Raw genomic sequence first — 17,127 nt, 5'->3', positions numbered from 1 at the left:
GAATTCTTCTTTGAAAGGAAGGAAACGCATGAGAAAGTGGCTTCGTCAAATGCACAGATTCCTCAACCTGCAGAACAGTGGTTGGAAAATTTATTCGCAGAAACGAAGCAAATCCGCATCGGTACTGAACACAGGTGCTTCAAAATACTCTATGCGGATGCAGCACAAACAATTAAATCAGCATACCACGAATTTGAAGTGGTGAAGGAATCCGCGGAAGAGCGGTTGTAGATGGCGGATCAGAGGTGGTTCCGCTCATCATTCCGTGCTCTTCGTGAGAAACGGCGTGGAAGACGACGCTTTTTAAGACGAATGCAGCTGCAACGCGCCAACTCCGTGCAGCCGGAGCGTCTCAGAACGATTGGCCGAAGATTATGTATGCCTTTTCGTCAGCCTATTCAAGTAAAACCAATGAATACACCCCCAAGAAGACCGGAACGTGTGCATAAAAGAGCGTTCTAACGTACCTCGCAATGACCAAACTGGTTCCTACGCCATTTCATACAACGGTCACGGCGAGATGAGCGAAAACACCCTTGATCCCGCAATCTTCAACCCACTCTATAACTTTGCCCGCGGATTCCCCCACCACGTCAGATTCGTGGTACGCTGCCTTTAAGCTGCATTCACTTTTTTGAACTGTAAGTATATGAATGAGACAGAATTAATTACTACAAATCAGTCGATAGCTGGTCATTCTACAATCTATATTTATCCTCTGAAGGATAAACGTAACAGAAATGAAGCCGTTTGCTCCCCCTAGAGCCACAAAACCACTAAATTGATGTTGTTGGGATCAAGAAAAGGTAGGGTTGGGGTGTACATTGGCCGATGAGCCGATCACGCTCAATTCCTCTTAATTACACTGAAGAACCACGTGGGAAAGGGGCTTGGCGAACGAATTTTCCTACGAGGGTCCTAGTGGCTCACCGCATCTCAGCGCAGGAGTCTTCCAATCAATAGGTAGCTGCCAGACGCTGGCTCTTCGACAGACTGGGATGTGGGCCCGCAGATATAGCACGTTACAAGGTGCCTTGTAGGAAAAATCGATTGCCAATGCCGTATCTCACGCTATTGTTTAGAATAATTAAGGGGACTTCAGCGTGATTGTACTCGTTCCCCTTATCAACACCACTAACCCTATTTTTTTTGACGAGAAATTTCAACATCGCCAATTTCGTGTATACTGCTTTTATTCAATATAAAAATAGTTGGCTGGCATCGTGGCTTTAACTAAATGCAATGAGACTTCGTTGTTGGACTTAGCCGTTCATCGGACAAGCATGTACAGCGCTAAAATGACTTGGAACACGTATCCGCCGCGTGTCTTCACCCGCACACTACTTTTATCACTTAACAGTATATTCAGCCAACATCCGTTTTGTCCGCCAGAGCGTGTTGTTCCACTTGAATAAATCATAATGAATACTAATAAGGATCCAAAAGAATGGAACCACTGATTTTGACTACATTCAAAAGTTCCGCTCCATTGCCAGAGTAATTGAAGAGTCTCAATTTCTCGAAGTTTTCTTTGACGAATCCGAAAGAGGGTTGCCTATAACACAAAAATTGATATTTGAGCTTGGTAACCAGAACGTACTCGGTCCAATCGCGCTTATTATCCACATCCAGCATTTTCGCTCCAAGATATGGATTCCATTATGTTTTCGTATTTGAAGCAGTCAATTTAGCAGGTCCTCCAAAATTTTTCAAAAACACACGTTGAATGCTTCTTCCGCAAGTGGCAATCGAATTCATTGTCATGCATGCATCACGAAATCCTTACGAATGTCTGTCTGCTTCGGTTTTTTTTCTATTCGGAGACGACTTTTGTTTGAGCTGTTTTATTTGAGCTAATTGCCGCTGGACCTTGTCATCCTTTTTCACATAGATTAAACCTGAGAAAAACACTGGACTTTTCTGACATCTGTGGCGGATGATCTGCTGTTGTTCGTAAATAACGACTACTCCTTGACAATTTCTTCCAGCTGCTGCCACAGTTCGCAACGGTTTGCTGAGTGTGGAGAATCGTATCAAATCCATAGCATCATTTCATCTTAGTCGAAAACTCACCTTAAATTACCAAATACACAATTGGAACAGGATGTTAAGCATAGGACGCTCAAACAAGAGAAGTCGGGCGCAATTACTACGCAAAAAAGATATCAAGGCCTCAAAGCCTGGCGGTAATTAATTTATTCTACATTCTATTCCCAGCGCTGAACAATATTAACCAGTAATACTTTTGTCGTTGTGTTCTTGTGGAGAAAATCTTAAAGAACAATGCCCTAGGTATTCCAGGAAGAGAGTCACTGTCTTCCATTCGTCTGGATTTGCCTTATTCCAAATCCAAAAGCTCAGGAGCGCTGCCATAAGCTCTTACCACTTACGCTCAGCATACCCCTAAAGAACCTTATAATAGTATTGACGCGAATGGAATGAAATGAATACTCTGTGCTGTTATGCTGCTTGATCCTTTCCTCTTGAGAGATGTTGAGGTCTTCAAAGAAAAGGTGAACATTTCTCTTTAACTGTCTTTAACCTTAGCTAAGGATTTCGTTACCTAATCGTATTTTGACGTGTTTTTTTTTCTTGAATGGTCAACTTCCAAAAAAAGCAGAGTGAGTTAGAATGTTGTTTCGGAAGGTGCTTTTTTTCCAAGGTGAAAATATGCATAGAAATAATTGGTGTTTTAAAACGTTTTCTATCATTCGAAAGAGATGTTCCTACTCAAAAAAACTGTTTCATTCAGGACTTTTCGTCTTATTATTTCTCGTTTTTCGGATAATTAAAGTGAAGCGTCAGCTTAACGCAGTGGAGAATATTCGGCATCAACTGTTTTTTTTTCCTTGCATTTATTCGAGAAGACAAGTTTGTTTAAGCTGGCACTGGTGCCATGCATGGAGAAAGAGAAATGCTTGGAAATAGTCCCTGCTGTGCACCTTTGTGCTTTAAAATTTGGAATTTTAATCTCTCATCGCACACTGTTCAAAACAATGGTCACGGGTTCGAGGCAAAATTCGTTTTCCTCGAAACTTTGAAGACAGGAAAAAGCTGTTGTAAATTAGCTGTAAACTAGTTGGCAGCATACTTCGAGCTATCGTTCTTCCTATCAACTTGCTGCCATCCTTCGTCAGCATTCTGATGTTTTTTATTTGTTTTCTAATGTTTCTCCGAGTCTTTTTTTTTCTGTTCTTCTTCGAACATTTTATCCTTTCTTCGATGCCCTCCATGCACAATGAGAATTTCACAAGCAGCTTGAGTTGCTTTATCACGCAGATTTTTTTAAAGTGAAATAAAAAAAAGTTTCAGAGTTGCCATCTTGACATTACATTTTAACAATCTGTACAGAAAAGAATGGGTAGAACTTTAAAAAAAAATTAGATATGGGCTATCTAGGGAAGTGGGAAATTCCCTACCGAGAGATACATAGAATTTTGGAAATACTTTTTATTCATATATGCGTTTTTTCACTCTCACAGAAACGCTCGCAACTTATTCCTCAATAATATTCCTAATACTTTGGCACAGTTGTTCTCTTGGAATTAGGAGTACCGAATCAAGGAGGCAAACTCTTTTGCAAAATATAACCAGAGCATCACTGTAGTTAGGAATCACTCGACTCTTTGAAGCGGTTTCCTTCGTGCCAGAGGAGTAGCATCTCGAAAAAGTCAGCTGCACCTTCTCACTATACTCCGGTAGACACAGAAGGACTACAGAATAATGACCTCAAACAGAATGTCCTTTTTCTTTCCTTCTTTTGAAACGAAAACATTTTGTATTCCTCTTAGTTCAACTACATAGTTACTGTAATTGCTGATTTCTAGAAAAACTTCGAAGAGCCCACAGCATTCTCTAATATGCAATGTTAATTCCGTTGCTCTACGGTTCTTAAGCACCTTCATTGTTAGTCATTGTATTGCCTGCAAGCTTTGCTGTGGCCGTTCTGATTATTAGTTTTAGAAGCGTTGAAAGCATGACTCCCAAATTTCTATGCTCTAATTGTGACAAAGAATGTGAAGAAAAGGACTCCGACTTTACTGTTGGAACAGATTCATGATCTATTAAATCCTGTCGTCTCTCTGATTCTTTATTCGTGAGGTTTTCACCGATGATGTGCATATTGGATTTCAGATATCATCTCCAGCTCTGCAAGGCGTGAAAAAATTAGATTTGATTGGCTCAGAGAACGAATTTTTTGAAGCTGCTCGGACACTTTTAACTAACTTGCCCTGTATCCAACTATAGCAAGGTTACGATTTCTTGCAAAAATACTAAAAGCTGTAATATCGATTAAAATATTGATCGGAAGACGCGGCGCGTACTCATGCGCAGAGGTGCCTTATGTTACTAGGAACCTCGCAGAAAAATTCGGCCGTCATGGCCGTTTTCCACGTCGTTCTTCGACACAGTTAGGGTAACTGAGTGTGGTAGGTTCGTCGGCTAATCTACATCTCTGACCCTATGTTTCCGTGGAAAGATCTCAACATCATCAATTTCGTGGCTCGCTACCTTCAAAAAAGAAGCGGACGGTTTCATTCGTGTTACGTGTATCTTTGAAAGGACAAACGAAGGATGAAAGATCAAGTGCCTGGCGTTAATCAATCCGTTTGGGATGCATCATCACGTTCACTTCAATGCAGAAAGGCAGATTCGAACCTCCGATCGACCGTGCAGACGCAGCGGAACCTCTTACCGAGTCCGCTACACACGCCCATCAAAGCTGTAATGTATCATCTTTTCGAGCTTTTATTATGTAAATCATTGCTGCAGTTTATTTGGAGGAACACTGTTGTTGCACCACATCCGCAGGAGTTTCTTACAAAGCAATGAAAGACGAAGAGCAGTTTTTTGCAGCAAGATGGGATTTCTATCTGTTCCACCAAAAATGTGCCAATGTCTCATCTTATTTCATTTTTTTCTCACAAAATGTTCCAGCACAGTCAGATGTAAAAGTCTATATCAGGCGCCTAATGTGCGTACCACGGATCTCCCTCACTAGAGGGATCAGAGCCGGTTAGTCGCGAGGCTACGTGGCGCGTCCTCGGGTGGCGGATAGGGGGCTAATTGCGGACCAAAAGCGACCTTGCCCAGAGACGCAGGTGGATTCACGGGGTGGACTCCCTGTTTCTGCTGAGCCAGGACTGACTCATAACATCCTCGTATCCCGCACGTCGGTCCGGCCAAAAGCCTGCAATCAAGTGACTGGGAGGTGCAAGGGAGGCGGTTTGGAGTCGCCTCCAACAAATAAGTTCCACATGTCCACTCCGGGAGAACGGAAGTTCTCCCAGAAACTCATGGGATTAGAGGCTTGCAACCTGCCCATGGGTTTTAAAATTTTATGCAAAACACAGTAATAGAAAAGAGTCTCTTGATTCCCGAGGAAAGCCTGGTACGGTAGCGCCAGGTAGGACGGGGTTGCAGGAGTCATGTAGGCTACCGAAGCGGAAAAGGACTAGGATGGCGATCTGTACTTATAACGCACGCTTGCATCGGAAGCGGCCATCGAAGATCTGATGATGCAAGCCAAGGAGATCAATTACGACGTCATCGGACTGACTGAGACGAGACGATGTATATAAAACTGGAGAAGAACTGTTCTTAGGAACATGCGACAGTAGAGGTGTTGGTGGAGTTGATGTCCTCGTCAACACGGGTATGGCAAAGAACATCGACTCTTTTGAACAACTTACGACCCGAATCGGATGTCTGCGGATGAGAAGATGTGGTCCAACACCAGCTTTGACTATCTTCGTCGCTTACGCTCCAACATCAAGCTACGATGAAGAAGAAGTCGAAGCTCTCTATATAGACCTGAAGAAGTTCTACCGAGAAGGTCATGCCTTCTACAAGGTCATAATTGGCGATTTCAACGTCAATGTTGGCCCAAGAAGAACGCCGGAGGAGCTTCACATCGGGACCCATGGCCTACAATGGAACGATCAGGGGGAGAGGCTCTCCGAGTTCATCATGACGACTAAGACCATCCATGGGAACTCGCAATTCCAGAAGCCCTCCTCTCTACACTGGACGTCGGAGTCACCCGGTGGAGGGTACCGTAATGAAATAGACCACATCATCGACGATAGAAGGTTCTGCCTGACGGACGTCGCTGTTGTACCAAAGTTCTATACGGGATCGGACCATCGCCTCCTCCGAGGAAGATTTTCTTTCACAAGGAGAGCAGAGAAAGCCGCCAAGTTCAAAAGAAGAAATCCTAGAACTATCATCAACTGGGACCTCTTCGCTACGTTAGCAGGCTTTTAGGAACATTCCGCAATGGACAACATCGACGAGGAATATAACCGGCTCGTTGAACACCTTCATGACTGCGTGAAGAAGGCTGAGAGTTCTAAAACCACCAAGAGACGCCTGTCTCTTGAAACTCTTGAGCTGATACGCCAGCGTGGAGCAGCACGAGCCGCAGGGAACCAAGAACTCACGTCGGTGCTCGCAAGGCTTTGCAGAGAGGCGATAAAGGAAGACCTTAAAGAGAGAAGAGCAGAAGTAATGGCTGAAGCTGCAGAGACGGGGAAAAACATCCGTTATGCCCGTCGAGATTTCGCCAGTCGCAAGGCAAGGATGACTGCTCTCCGGAACCTGAAGGGAACAACCATTGCATCGAGAAGGGGGATGGAGAAAATCATCTACGACTTCTACTCCGATCTCTTCGACAGCCATGTCCACTTGCCTCCTCACCATCTGAGGGAAGAGACATATCATTCCAGAGGTTCTCCCGTCCGAAATACGACATGCTATCATGTCGGTAAGAAATCGTACGGCACCCGGTCCCGACAGAATAGGACCAGAACAACTGAAGAACCTTCCACCAGTACTCATCAACACCCTGGCGAGGCTCTTTACACGTTACCTGTCGGAATGCAAGGTTCCTAAACAGTGGAAGACCAGCAAGACCATGTTGCTGTATAAAAAGGGAGATCCACATGACATCGGCAAATATCGCCCAATCTGCTTACTGTCCGTCATCTACAAGCTCTTTACAAGAGTGATCCTTAATAGGATTGAAAAAGTCCTGCATGAAGGACAGCCATGCGAGCAAGCAGGGTTTCGAAAAGGATTCAGCACGATTGATCACATTCACATTGTTTCGAAACTCATCGAGGTATCACGAGAGTACAAGATGCCGCTCTGTCTCACCTTCATCGACTTAAAGAAGGCCTTCGACTCAGTTGAGACCGAAGCGGTCGTGGAAGCCTTGGACAACCAAGGCGTACATAAAGGTACTTCGGGAGTTGTACAGTCACTTCACGACCGGAATTTCGTCATTCTACAAGAATATCATCATTGACGTGAAGAGGGGAGTCCGATAGGGTGATACAATCTCAGTTGAGTTGCGCAATTGAGAGAGTGAAAGTGCGAAGGAAAGTGAAATAAGGTGGACCGGAAACGTGATGCGCTTTAACGACAACCGTTGGACCACAGCCGTGAGCGACTGGGTTCCCCGCGATATTAAGCGCACTACAGGAAGACCGCCGACCCGATGGTCAGATTTCTTCACGAAGTCCTTCAAAGAAAAGTATGATGCTCTTCGTGTCCCACGCGAAAGGAGGAACCACTGGGCTACTCTGGCACGCGACCGGGACAAATGGAAGAATTACTGGCACCCGCTCGACCAGTTCGAAGATCAACGGGAGTCAAGGTGATCAAGGTGAATGGGCGTAACTTTCAGAAATTCGCAAATCCGTGTAGTTCAAACTATTATTCTCTGGTTTCCAATTTTTCTTCGAATGAATTCTAGTTTTTCAGGAAATCTTTGTTTAGAAAGAGTTTTCAGTCTATGGAAACCTAATTGGATGCATTTCACTTCTTTCTTGTCTCACAGCGTCACCTTGATACTTCCTATCCAGGACATATTCCTTGCAACAATTGACTTGGATAAAAACATCGGTCATAGATACAAGGTCGAGCGTGTAGTTGAGATCCGATCCTCCTATGCACGACCCTTCTCTTCTCTCTCATTCTCTTTAGTATAGTCACTCATGCAGCAAATTAAAATTAAATTTAATGGACAAAGCTTCAGAAGGTGAAAAAGAATTAATTAGAATTTTAAAAAAAAACTAATTATTCTAAATAAAATGAAGATGGTGTAGCAAATAATACTTAAAACAAATACAGATGGGCAAAACTAAATTCGCAACACTTACGCGTGATTTGGTGGTGATTTTAGAGATGAACACTAATAGGATATGAGTGCACGACTTGAGCGAATTTTTAAAAGTTGAAATTAATCTTTATAACTTCGTGCCAAAAAAAAATACTCACAGAGGCAAGTAAAAGTGCATTTTATGGAGGAAGATTTCCGCTGGAAATGGTGTCATTTTCAGAGCCCTTCTAATGTTTTTGGAAGTTACTTAAGAAGAAGTCTAGGATCATATAAAATTTCCCGGCCTTTCTCAACTAAGATTTGGGGGAACGAAAAGATATGTGGAAATTTTTAGCAAAATTCAAGTACGAGAAATTTCTTTATGACTACTTTGAACCGGATTAGTTTTCATGATATGAGTTTGGTCATTGGATTTAGTTCGAAGTCATGCACATTTTGAGAGCTCACAGCTATAACTCCCAGTTTTCGCACTTCTCAAATGTTTTTTCCTGTCGAGCAAATTCTGCCTCGTGCACCACATCTGAACATTCACGTTGGGACCAATGCGATTCCGGAACTGGTATGAGGTTTAGACTACTTCTGCTCACCGCCACTTGAAGTGTAGCAGCCTGCAATGTTAATGTTAGCGAAAGTGGAAAACATCTGCACAAGTCCACCTGGCTGTTACTTCATTTCCGTGGACAGTGTCTAATCTTCACCTGTTTCGCATGCTGTTCCTTTTATATGCGCGACTGTGAATAAATCGTATTGCAGATGCCGACCACTCAGCTGAACATCGTTGTCTCGCAACCGAGGATAGTGGCTGGTGAAACTCTTCATGTTAGCGTATGTTCCCATTTGATGCCCTTGAGCTTTCCTTTTGCTACTAGAATTAAATTCGCATTGGTTCAACACATTTCTTCTTTCTCGAGAATTTTCAAAATCTTCTACTTTATCTAATCTTCTCTACTCCCTTGTTTTTTTTTCACCACTGTTTACAATAAATCCCGCTACCATAACTTGGCATGTGTTTGCACATGAAATCTTTCATTATTTGCTCGAAGCTCACTTTGACCATTGCTTTCCTCTGAACGATGAATTCATTTCACATATAGTAGTGTTGTGTTCAGCGCCGGCGACACATCTTCCACAGCGCAGCGCACTTCTCTCCTTGACATCCATCTACCTTTTCCTTTCTTGCTCAAACTGAAACACGCTCATCTTGGTGACGAAAATACTTGAAGCTCGCCCTACGTGCCACGATTATCACAGGTCTTTTAGACAGCGGTGTTACCAGCGTCTGTATCTGTTTCTATGGTGTATCCTCACCCGTAAATCTAATCGCATTAATTCAACTCTGCTATCTGGAGCTCTTCTAACACTGAGGTTTTTATAGTATAGGAAAAAGTGCGGAAATCACATATTTCTTCAATTTCATATGTCTCAATGACATTTCGTGTCGCAAGTCATTCCCAAAATTAACTTCTAAATTTGTTCGAAATACAAATTTATACAATATAGTTTATAGAAGGATTAAAATCAATGTTCTATGTCCTTCAAACTTCTCGATATTATGTTAGCAATATTTTGTTTTACAACAATGGTTTTACAACAAAAGAAAGTTTAGAGGTCACATCGTAAAAAATCTATAGTCACAACAGCCTGTTGGACAAAGAATTGCTAAGATAATTTGACAAGAGGTTCTGATTCTGCTCCAACTATAAATCCACGTATCAACCGCAAATAGAAAACTGTGAGAATACAAAATAAAGAAAAGACAAGTACTGGAAACAGTCAGCACAAGAAATTGCGTCAAAGCATCTCGAAGAGAGTCAAAATACATCGCTCTCAAGCGACTTCGAGTACGAAGGTGTCATTATCAAACTAATTAATACATCATAGAAGTGTTTAGGTGTTGTTGGACTCTGCAGATCCGGGCACAGTGATTCAGAGTTTGACGGCAGAAGTGAAAGGTGTCGGACGAACCGGTTGGGTAAACATCCACACAGACAAAATATTTGAAACAGAAAAGGTGCTACTTTTCAATTTCAGGAGTTTATTCTCTTACTTTTCATTGCGTTTGGTTCCTTATCCCCTTTATCAGCCGGAAGGTTCACCCGCCTACAAATTTATCGTCGAGTGCTAGCATTCAAGTTCTGCAAGAAATATGCAACTTCTTTCGTGAGCGTCAAGAAATTATTAGAATTTTCTGTTTTTACAAAGAAATTTTGTGTGATCTGCTCAAACTTTCAGGTTAAGTTTATCACTATACCTCAACCAACTGTTTTCATTTGAGCTGGGAATCATCCTCTACAGAATGGCCTAATTTCGCTAATTAGCTTTTCGCTCTGAAAATTCTCAGTGCGACTTTCTCTTTTGAATTTTTCTGAGTAATCTTTGATGAATACAAAATGCTCTGGATTTGCTCTACACATCTACGCTGAGCACTTTACAGGATGCGGAAAAATGCGGAAAACTACCCAAAATTCATTTCTTTCTGCTTTTTATGGTTTTTGATTATTTTCCATATAACAGTGCATGAATAGGCCAACATAGTCTTAACAAAGTGTTTTGTTCTAGTTTTCTTGGTTTTTTTTTGTCCCTAGGGTATTTCTAAGATCTTATGTTCGTAGAAGATCAGTTTCTGTCCCATTTTGTGTGTATTTGTGAACGATTAACGTTCGTTGTAATCACAATCGTTTTAAAATTAATGTTAACCATACGCAGTCACACAAAAAGAGAGGCAGCTATCCGATTCCTGGAAACTGACGTTTTTAAACAGATAGATGCCTTTGAATCAGGAGAAACAACAGGAATAGTGTGAAAGGATTTTAACAGTAATGAAAAGAAAGATAAACATCATTAACGAGAAATTGGATAGAAATCTAATTCCTACAAACTAATGTCTTGGAAGGATCCTAAGCGTAAAACAAATGACAAAGGATAAATGGTAAAGTATCTGGCGTTAATGAATCTGTTTGGGATGCGCCCCCACGTTCACTCCAATTCAGAACCGTTTGAGGTTTACGAACGTGTAACTGGCCTATACAATGACTTGCAGTGGCCAGCCGATGTGTCAGGTTAGTGTTTTTATCCTCCAAGACAAGTCTGGTACCAATTTGTCGACACCGGAGGGATGAAAGGCTTGGTGAGCACAAGGCCGGATTCGAACCTCCGATCGATTGTGCAGGAAGCGGAACCTCTAAACGCTACACTACACCCGCCCATCAAAACAAGTGATAGACCTGAATAAAAAGCATTTCGTTAAGACTGTGTAATCTTATCCATGCGCTACTGTACGAAAGAACAATGAAAAACCATAGAAAGCAGAAAAAAGAACTCGAAAGAGCTTTCGGCGTTGTGTGGAGAGAGCCCGCTGCGACCCTTCGCCGAGGAGGAGTCGTGTCGTCATGTTGCAAAACGTTACCCTCTTGTCCTTAACAAACGCGTAAGAGATCTAGTGGTTGCCATTTCTTTTTTGAACATAGCAAAGAACCTTGATCCCCCTTTTGATGCAGTTATACTAGCTATTTCGTCAAGAGTATCAAATTTGATACAAATCTTTTACCAAATATTTTTTTTGAATAATGCTTCGGCTTGCTTCGGTCAGCATGCTCTTTTGTGCATCTCAGCGAGTGTCTTTGAAATGGCGGCGTTACTTTGTCGGGTACGCTTGCTTGTTTCAAAATGCACTCTATTTCTTTTCTGTTTCAGGCGAAAAAGGTCACATTTGAAATCAAGTGCCCATGATAAATTTCTTAAGACTGTTACTCGAACGGGGCAGCTTGACTTCACAAATCTTTTCTTTTAGCTGTATCTTCTCAACCAATTTGTGCTGTGCCCACCAGGAATGCCAATTGCTGTTGGCAAGCATCAGTTCCCTTTACAGGTAACTGAAGAGTTAGTGGGGTGTGTGCCTGGATCTATCTTCGTGTCACAGGTGGTAATCCCGGAAAATGCCCCAAGCAGTTACGAGAGTCAATTTGGAACTGTGCGATACCAGATAAAAGTGGTTTTGTCCGCCAACACAGAACAGGTAAGGGGAAACACGTAGAAGAGTAACGGAAATGGACAGAGGAACTAATAATAGATTTTTTGCAAACCACGCGAGCCAAAAACTAAGTGATTAGCGAAACTTGATCTTCTTGAGACTATTTTCGTTGCATGCATTTGTCAGAACTATTGGCACAGCCGGGTGATATGTATTTTAAAAACGTAAGCCTAGTAAGCACCAAAAATGAGCACTTTCTTCGCTGGTTGTGAAAGCACATAAATCAACGCTAATTTTTCAACATTTGATTCTAAGATTCGCACTCGATTAAAGGCTATACGCCTAAAAGAGAGAACTATCGAATTTGTCTCAAGGATTCGCTGTTTTTTTTTGGATTTGTTCACTGTAAATACAGTAGTTCGAAAACTGGAAAATAACGAGTACTTTCAATTGATGAAATATGTGGAGAAGGAGATTTGTAACTGTTGATTAAGACCGTCGAATTAAGTGAATCACACTTCAGGCTTCCTGCACCGAGGTGTTCCCAATTGTTGTTCTAGCTCGTTCATTTTTTGATGAAGTGCCTATCAATGTATTATCTCCCATTGATTTCCGAGACGAGGTAAGCGAGTAAGTGATGTTGATCCCTTAACACAGTCACTTTGTCCCATGTTGTGCATAATAATATTTTTATAATAGAAAAGAAAGAAAACTGTCCCTTTATTCGCTAAAAAAGCATTCATGCACAGCATGAATAAAATTCTTGGGCAGTGATCTGTGGCTATACAATGCATGTTTAGCGTCATGTGAAAACATTCTTCTACAAAGTAGGTTCACTTTCTGTCACTATTTCCAACACGAACCTCGAGAAAAAGTTGAACAATTGATTTATTTTAAAAAATATAACGTTGGAGCTGACAGTGGAATGTTGTGTCGGCGATCAGTTTAATTACTTTTGTGTGCAAAATCTTTTTTTTTCCTGATATTGTAGATATAACGATAGGTCTGACATATCGTCCACTTCGTAACCTTCCAAAACATGGCTGCAGCGCAAAACGAACATATTCGTGATCAGCAAATGAAACGATCCCCTAGGCAGGTCTGCAACAAAAAACAACACTATTGATGTTCCAAAATTTCACTATGGATGCATAGTGAAATTTTGGAAAAAAAAGAGTTCAAATAGAGTGCAAATGAAACACGCGAAAGACAAACAACTTAAACTTCCTTGAGGTGTGAACTCTTCTCAGATACATTCTACATTTCGTACGTGTTCTCATGAAGATAAACAACGTTTGTGATCTGTACGACAGAAACTCGTTTTGCGAGACACATTCTTCATTTTACTTGGTTACCCATGAAGTGACGTACAGGGAAGACGTTATAGCTATCGGCCCATCGTAATCGTTTTTTCTTTCTTTGCTGCGCCACTTCAGTATAGCGCTCGTGTCTCCTGCTGAAGGTGGGATCGAACTGAGAGCGATTAACTTTGCGCAGATGGATGGCGATGCTAGAAGACTAATGTTGTGCACTTTGTTAATTGATTCTTATGATGTAGCTACTATTTCTTCCATTATCTGAACTTGAGAGAGCTATGGTTACGCCAAGTCAAACAGCAGAGGGAAACGCATCTTTTATTTCGCTCACGGATACGTGACTTTTGCGTGGTGACTGCTATAATCATGATGCATACGTCAATTAGATGAGCTCTAGTCGAATGTAGATCCGAGTAATTTTCGCTAGCACAACCCCAGAGCGCTCATTATACAGGCCTTAATCGAAGACTGTCTTCAAGGTAAACATCAACAAAAAGTGTTAGTGTTGATATCCGTGTTTCAAAAATACTTAAGGTCGATTTCACTTGTTGCTCACTCCCGTTTGGATGTGTTTCTTTAATGGTTTCACTTCCGCGCACAGCATTTCGTTTAGGAGAGGTGAGCTTACTTCGTATTATATAAGTATAGATTTACGTATGAATTGTTCTAGGCTGTTGAAGCTGAGGTTACGGTGAACAACAGGACACGAAAAGGTTTAAAAGAATGTGCGATACAATTAAGTATGAAGACGCAGTATGAAGCTATGAGTAGGTCCGTTTTGTTCGTCCACCTGAATCTGACAGTGGGTCTACGTCAACTTTTGAAAATAACACTTTTGCGCCCTTGTCTCACTTTGATGCATGGAATAAGAGACAACGGTCCAAAACAGTTTTCTAACGCTCGATCAGCTGAAAATGCAATGGAAAAAATCAAACAATAATAAGTTTATTGAAAACCTCAGGTTTCTTGAAGAGAAGTAAAATTGAGTAGTGCAGTTATTAAACATAACTAGCGATCGTGGATTTAATGAATCGATTACAGATATGAACACGTAAACGAGAAGAAGCTAAGCGAACATCTCATTGAACTTGTTCCGCTAGGAAAAGTGAAAGCAAGACACAAACAGGTACAAATAGCACGAAAAAGTTGTTTGTCAAGCAGAAAAACCTGATCAACACGGTTTATGTTTGTTTAGATCTTTGCAAAATGCTGCGTCCGCATCCCAGAAGGGGCTCCTCCTACGCAGAACTACCATCGAGACGGAGGCGAGACAGCAATCATTGCGATTCACTACGTGTTGAAATTTATTGCACTGCCAGGTAGGTTCGTGTATACCATGCGAAAGTAATCTACAGGAAGATGAAGAGCATCATGTTTTCCTTAAAGGTTTTCATGAATTTTGAGCACTTCCTCGGCCTCCCTCTTGTGGGTTTTTTGTTTCGTGCAACCCACTCCCTAACGGCCTTTATCCAATTTTTATCGCTGAAATCACTACTGGGGAACATATTTTATTTTCTTTGGGAAAAGCGGCATCGTTCGCGATTTTTGACCAATGAGCTTGAGTAAAACTCTGAAGTCCCTTTTCCATATCTACAAACCGGCATTTACTTGCGAAATCACCGTTTCGATGGAGTGTTCAATGAAGCACCATGTCTTCGAGGCGTGACATCAAAGCGAAAAAATGCTGCTGGAGGAATGCGCAGCAAGCCAGATACTTTTTACCCTTCCTTTTCTTTGTTTTGTATGCTTACAAAGTTGAGTTTTTCCTGCTGAGGTCTGGACCGAGGTTGCTCATCGTTTCCATCACCTAGCATACTACATAGGTACACTTTGCCAGAGCATTCGAAAATATTCTTTCTGTTGGGCGTTTGCGGAGAGGCTAGAACTCATCCATTTCTATTGGAAATTAACAGCTTCGGGTGCAACTGTAGGCATATCAACGTTAACTATCATGATATCCATTCCAAATTTCGCGTTGCATTCTTGGAAACAACACTAAATATTTTGCTTGAGATTGAGCCCATTCTATCGAAATGTTATTTACACGTTCACAGTAACGTTCTTTTATAATAGAACCAGTCTGAAGGGCCGGCTAAAGCCGAACTTCAGACTTTCTGTGGTGTTTGCTTCGTTCGCTTTCATTGATCAACGAAAATTAATCTCTGAAATTAGGCTTCTGTATCTCTAACAGTCTTTCTTCATCTTTTTTATTACAACTAAAAGTGAAAGGTTTCATAGTCTTCTTTCTAGACGCGTCAGTTCTACATTTGGAGAACATTCGAACTTCAGCTTCAAACACTCCTTACCAATGTAATACAGATAAAATTCAAAAGTATCACGCGAAATATGGGTTTTCCTCCTATTTTCCCCGAACAATTATCAAAGAATGATGTTTTGGCATAAAATGACGTGAAACACATCATCCTACTGATAAAGATAGCGTTCCACGTCAGATCACATAAACATCTTGCCACTATTTAAGCAACCGTTTGCATGCGTGTTTCCACTTTCTGAGAACGGCATGCTACCAAGTTGAGGCGAACGAAGAAGAAAATAGACACACGGAGGAGTCGTGAAGGTGAAAAGCAAAGCGCCCAGTCGCCACGGATATGAAACGACTGCGACCATCTATCTTTTGCGTTTTGCACACGAAGTTATCACGCACCATTTCGACGCCGGTGGATCCGTCGTCCCCTTTCTATAGGTATCTGGTGCCGGAGCACCAATCCGACGCCGGTGGACCCGTCGCACCCCATATTATAGTAACGATAAAAACATGTAACGCCTGCTGCCGAAAGATAAAATTGCAACAAGTACTGTGAATTGTTTGACATTAATGCACTTTTACAGGAATCGAGTGCGAAATTCCACTCGTTGTTACATCAATGGGTTATGCAGACTCAGCCAAACATGCCGCTTTTGTGCTGCACTCACAACGGAAGAACTCCGGCCAGCAGAGAACTGTACGGAATATTGTCGAAGAGGAGTTGACATGCTAATAAAGATTCTTTGACGTCTATTCGCCCTTTACGCGGCTACCGGTGATCTGCGCATCTCGTATGACACTTATAGTGAATAAAATGAAACAGATTTCACACATATTCAAAAATAGCATCAACGTTAATTCACCTTTCGTGTAGCACATAAAACTTCGATCCATCCAACAGAACTGCATGATTCCTGACATGACTAATGAACACTCACTACCAAATCTATAACCCGCCCAGTAATCGGATATTTCACGTGAGCTACTTTATGCTAAGCGAATAGTAGAATGTTAGTGAGGTTAATGTGCAGTGACGGTGCCAATTCACGTGTTTGGGAACTTTATGAAATATGATTTCTTGTTCTGCCAATGAGGTTTTTTCAAGCTTTATTTGTAGCCGACGATTCATGACGACGACAATTGACCTGTCTACCATATCGCCTTTCTTAAATGCTTGGAGATGGCTCTCTGCATCTCTGATACTACGCATATTCCACCAAAGTCCTCTCTCCCTGCTTAGCTTCGGTATCTTTCCGACTACACTACGCGAAGACCTCAAACCAAAGAGCAAACTGACCAGTGTTACCGAGGAGCAAAGTTAGTTAACTACTGCGCACTCAGTACGAATGAGAGACATACATTACTTCATCGTCCCAGAAATACTAACATCGAGAATCAAGTTGTGCTCTTCGTACATACTTCCTGAAAATGAACAGGCGTTGCAAGCGTT

General features: G+C 41.8%; 5 protein-coding genes across 8 annotated transcripts; all 5 read left to right on the top strand.

Annotated features, from left to right (window-relative positions):
- Nucleotides 1-5,658: 5,658 nt before the first annotated feature.
- Nucleotides 5,659-6,267, top strand: RB195_019042 (uncharacterized protein; the record flags this gene model as incomplete). The annotated part of the gene is made up of 1 exon (XM_064186724.1): nt 5,659-6,267. One exon carries the CDS (start codon nt 5,659-5,661, stop codon nt 6,265-6,267), a length of 609 nt encoding a protein of 202 aa, XP_064042605.1.
- A 12-nt stretch (nt 6,268-6,279) lies between these two features.
- RB195_019041 (uncharacterized protein) lies at nt 6,280-6,894 on the top strand (the record flags this gene model as incomplete). The annotated part of the gene is made up of 1 exon (XM_064186723.1): nt 6,280-6,894. One exon carries the CDS (start codon nt 6,280-6,282, stop codon nt 6,892-6,894), a length of 615 nt encoding a protein of 204 aa, XP_064042604.1.
- On the top strand, nt 6,761-7,309 carry RB195_019040 (uncharacterized protein; the record flags this gene model as incomplete). Of its 2 annotated transcripts, none has more annotated exons than XM_064186721.1 (1): nt 6,761-7,309. In XM_064186721.1, the coding sequence occupies one exon, from the start codon at nt 6,761-6,763 to the stop codon at nt 7,307-7,309; it is 549 nt and encodes a 182-aa protein (XP_064042602.1). The 2 variants fall into 2 exon arrangements, with proteins under 2 accessions (XP_064042602.1, XP_064042603.1); XM_064186722.1 differs by having other exon boundaries at nt 6,917-7,309.
- Nucleotides 7,310-7,412: 103 nt separating this feature from the next.
- On the top strand, nt 7,413-7,664 carry RB195_019039 (uncharacterized protein; the record flags this gene model as incomplete). The annotated part of the gene is made up of 1 exon (XM_064186720.1): nt 7,413-7,664. One exon carries the CDS (start codon nt 7,413-7,415, stop codon nt 7,662-7,664), a length of 252 nt encoding a protein of 83 aa, XP_064042601.1.
- Nucleotides 7,607-16,410, top strand: RB195_019038 (uncharacterized protein; the record flags this gene model as incomplete). 3 transcript variants are annotated; one of them, XM_064186717.1, is made up of 11 exons in its annotated part: nt 7,607-7,669; nt 8,879-8,950; nt 10,017-10,136; nt 11,916-11,993; nt 12,045-12,140; nt 12,619-12,717; nt 13,946-14,029; nt 14,082-14,182; nt 14,453-14,537; nt 14,607-14,730; nt 16,262-16,410. In XM_064186717.1, 11 exons carry the CDS (start codon nt 7,607-7,609, stop codon nt 16,408-16,410), a joined length of 1,071 nt encoding a protein of 356 aa, XP_064042598.1. The 3 variants fall into 3 exon arrangements, with proteins under 3 accessions (XP_064042598.1, XP_064042600.1, XP_064042599.1); XM_064186719.1 differs by lacking the exon at nt 7,607-7,669 and adding an exon at nt 15,927-15,989; XM_064186718.1 differs by lacking the exon at nt 7,607-7,669.
- Nucleotides 16,411-17,127: the final 717 nt, after the last annotated feature.

The sequence above is a fragment of the Necator americanus genome, chromosome II (assembly GCF_031761385.1).
Source record: "Necator americanus strain Aroian chromosome II, whole genome shotgun sequence".
Taxonomy (NCBI): domain Eukaryota; kingdom Metazoa; phylum Nematoda; class Chromadorea; order Rhabditida; family Ancylostomatidae; genus Necator; species Necator americanus.
Note: the sequence above shows the minus strand (reverse complement) of the source record. Positions and strands in the feature narration are given on the sequence as shown.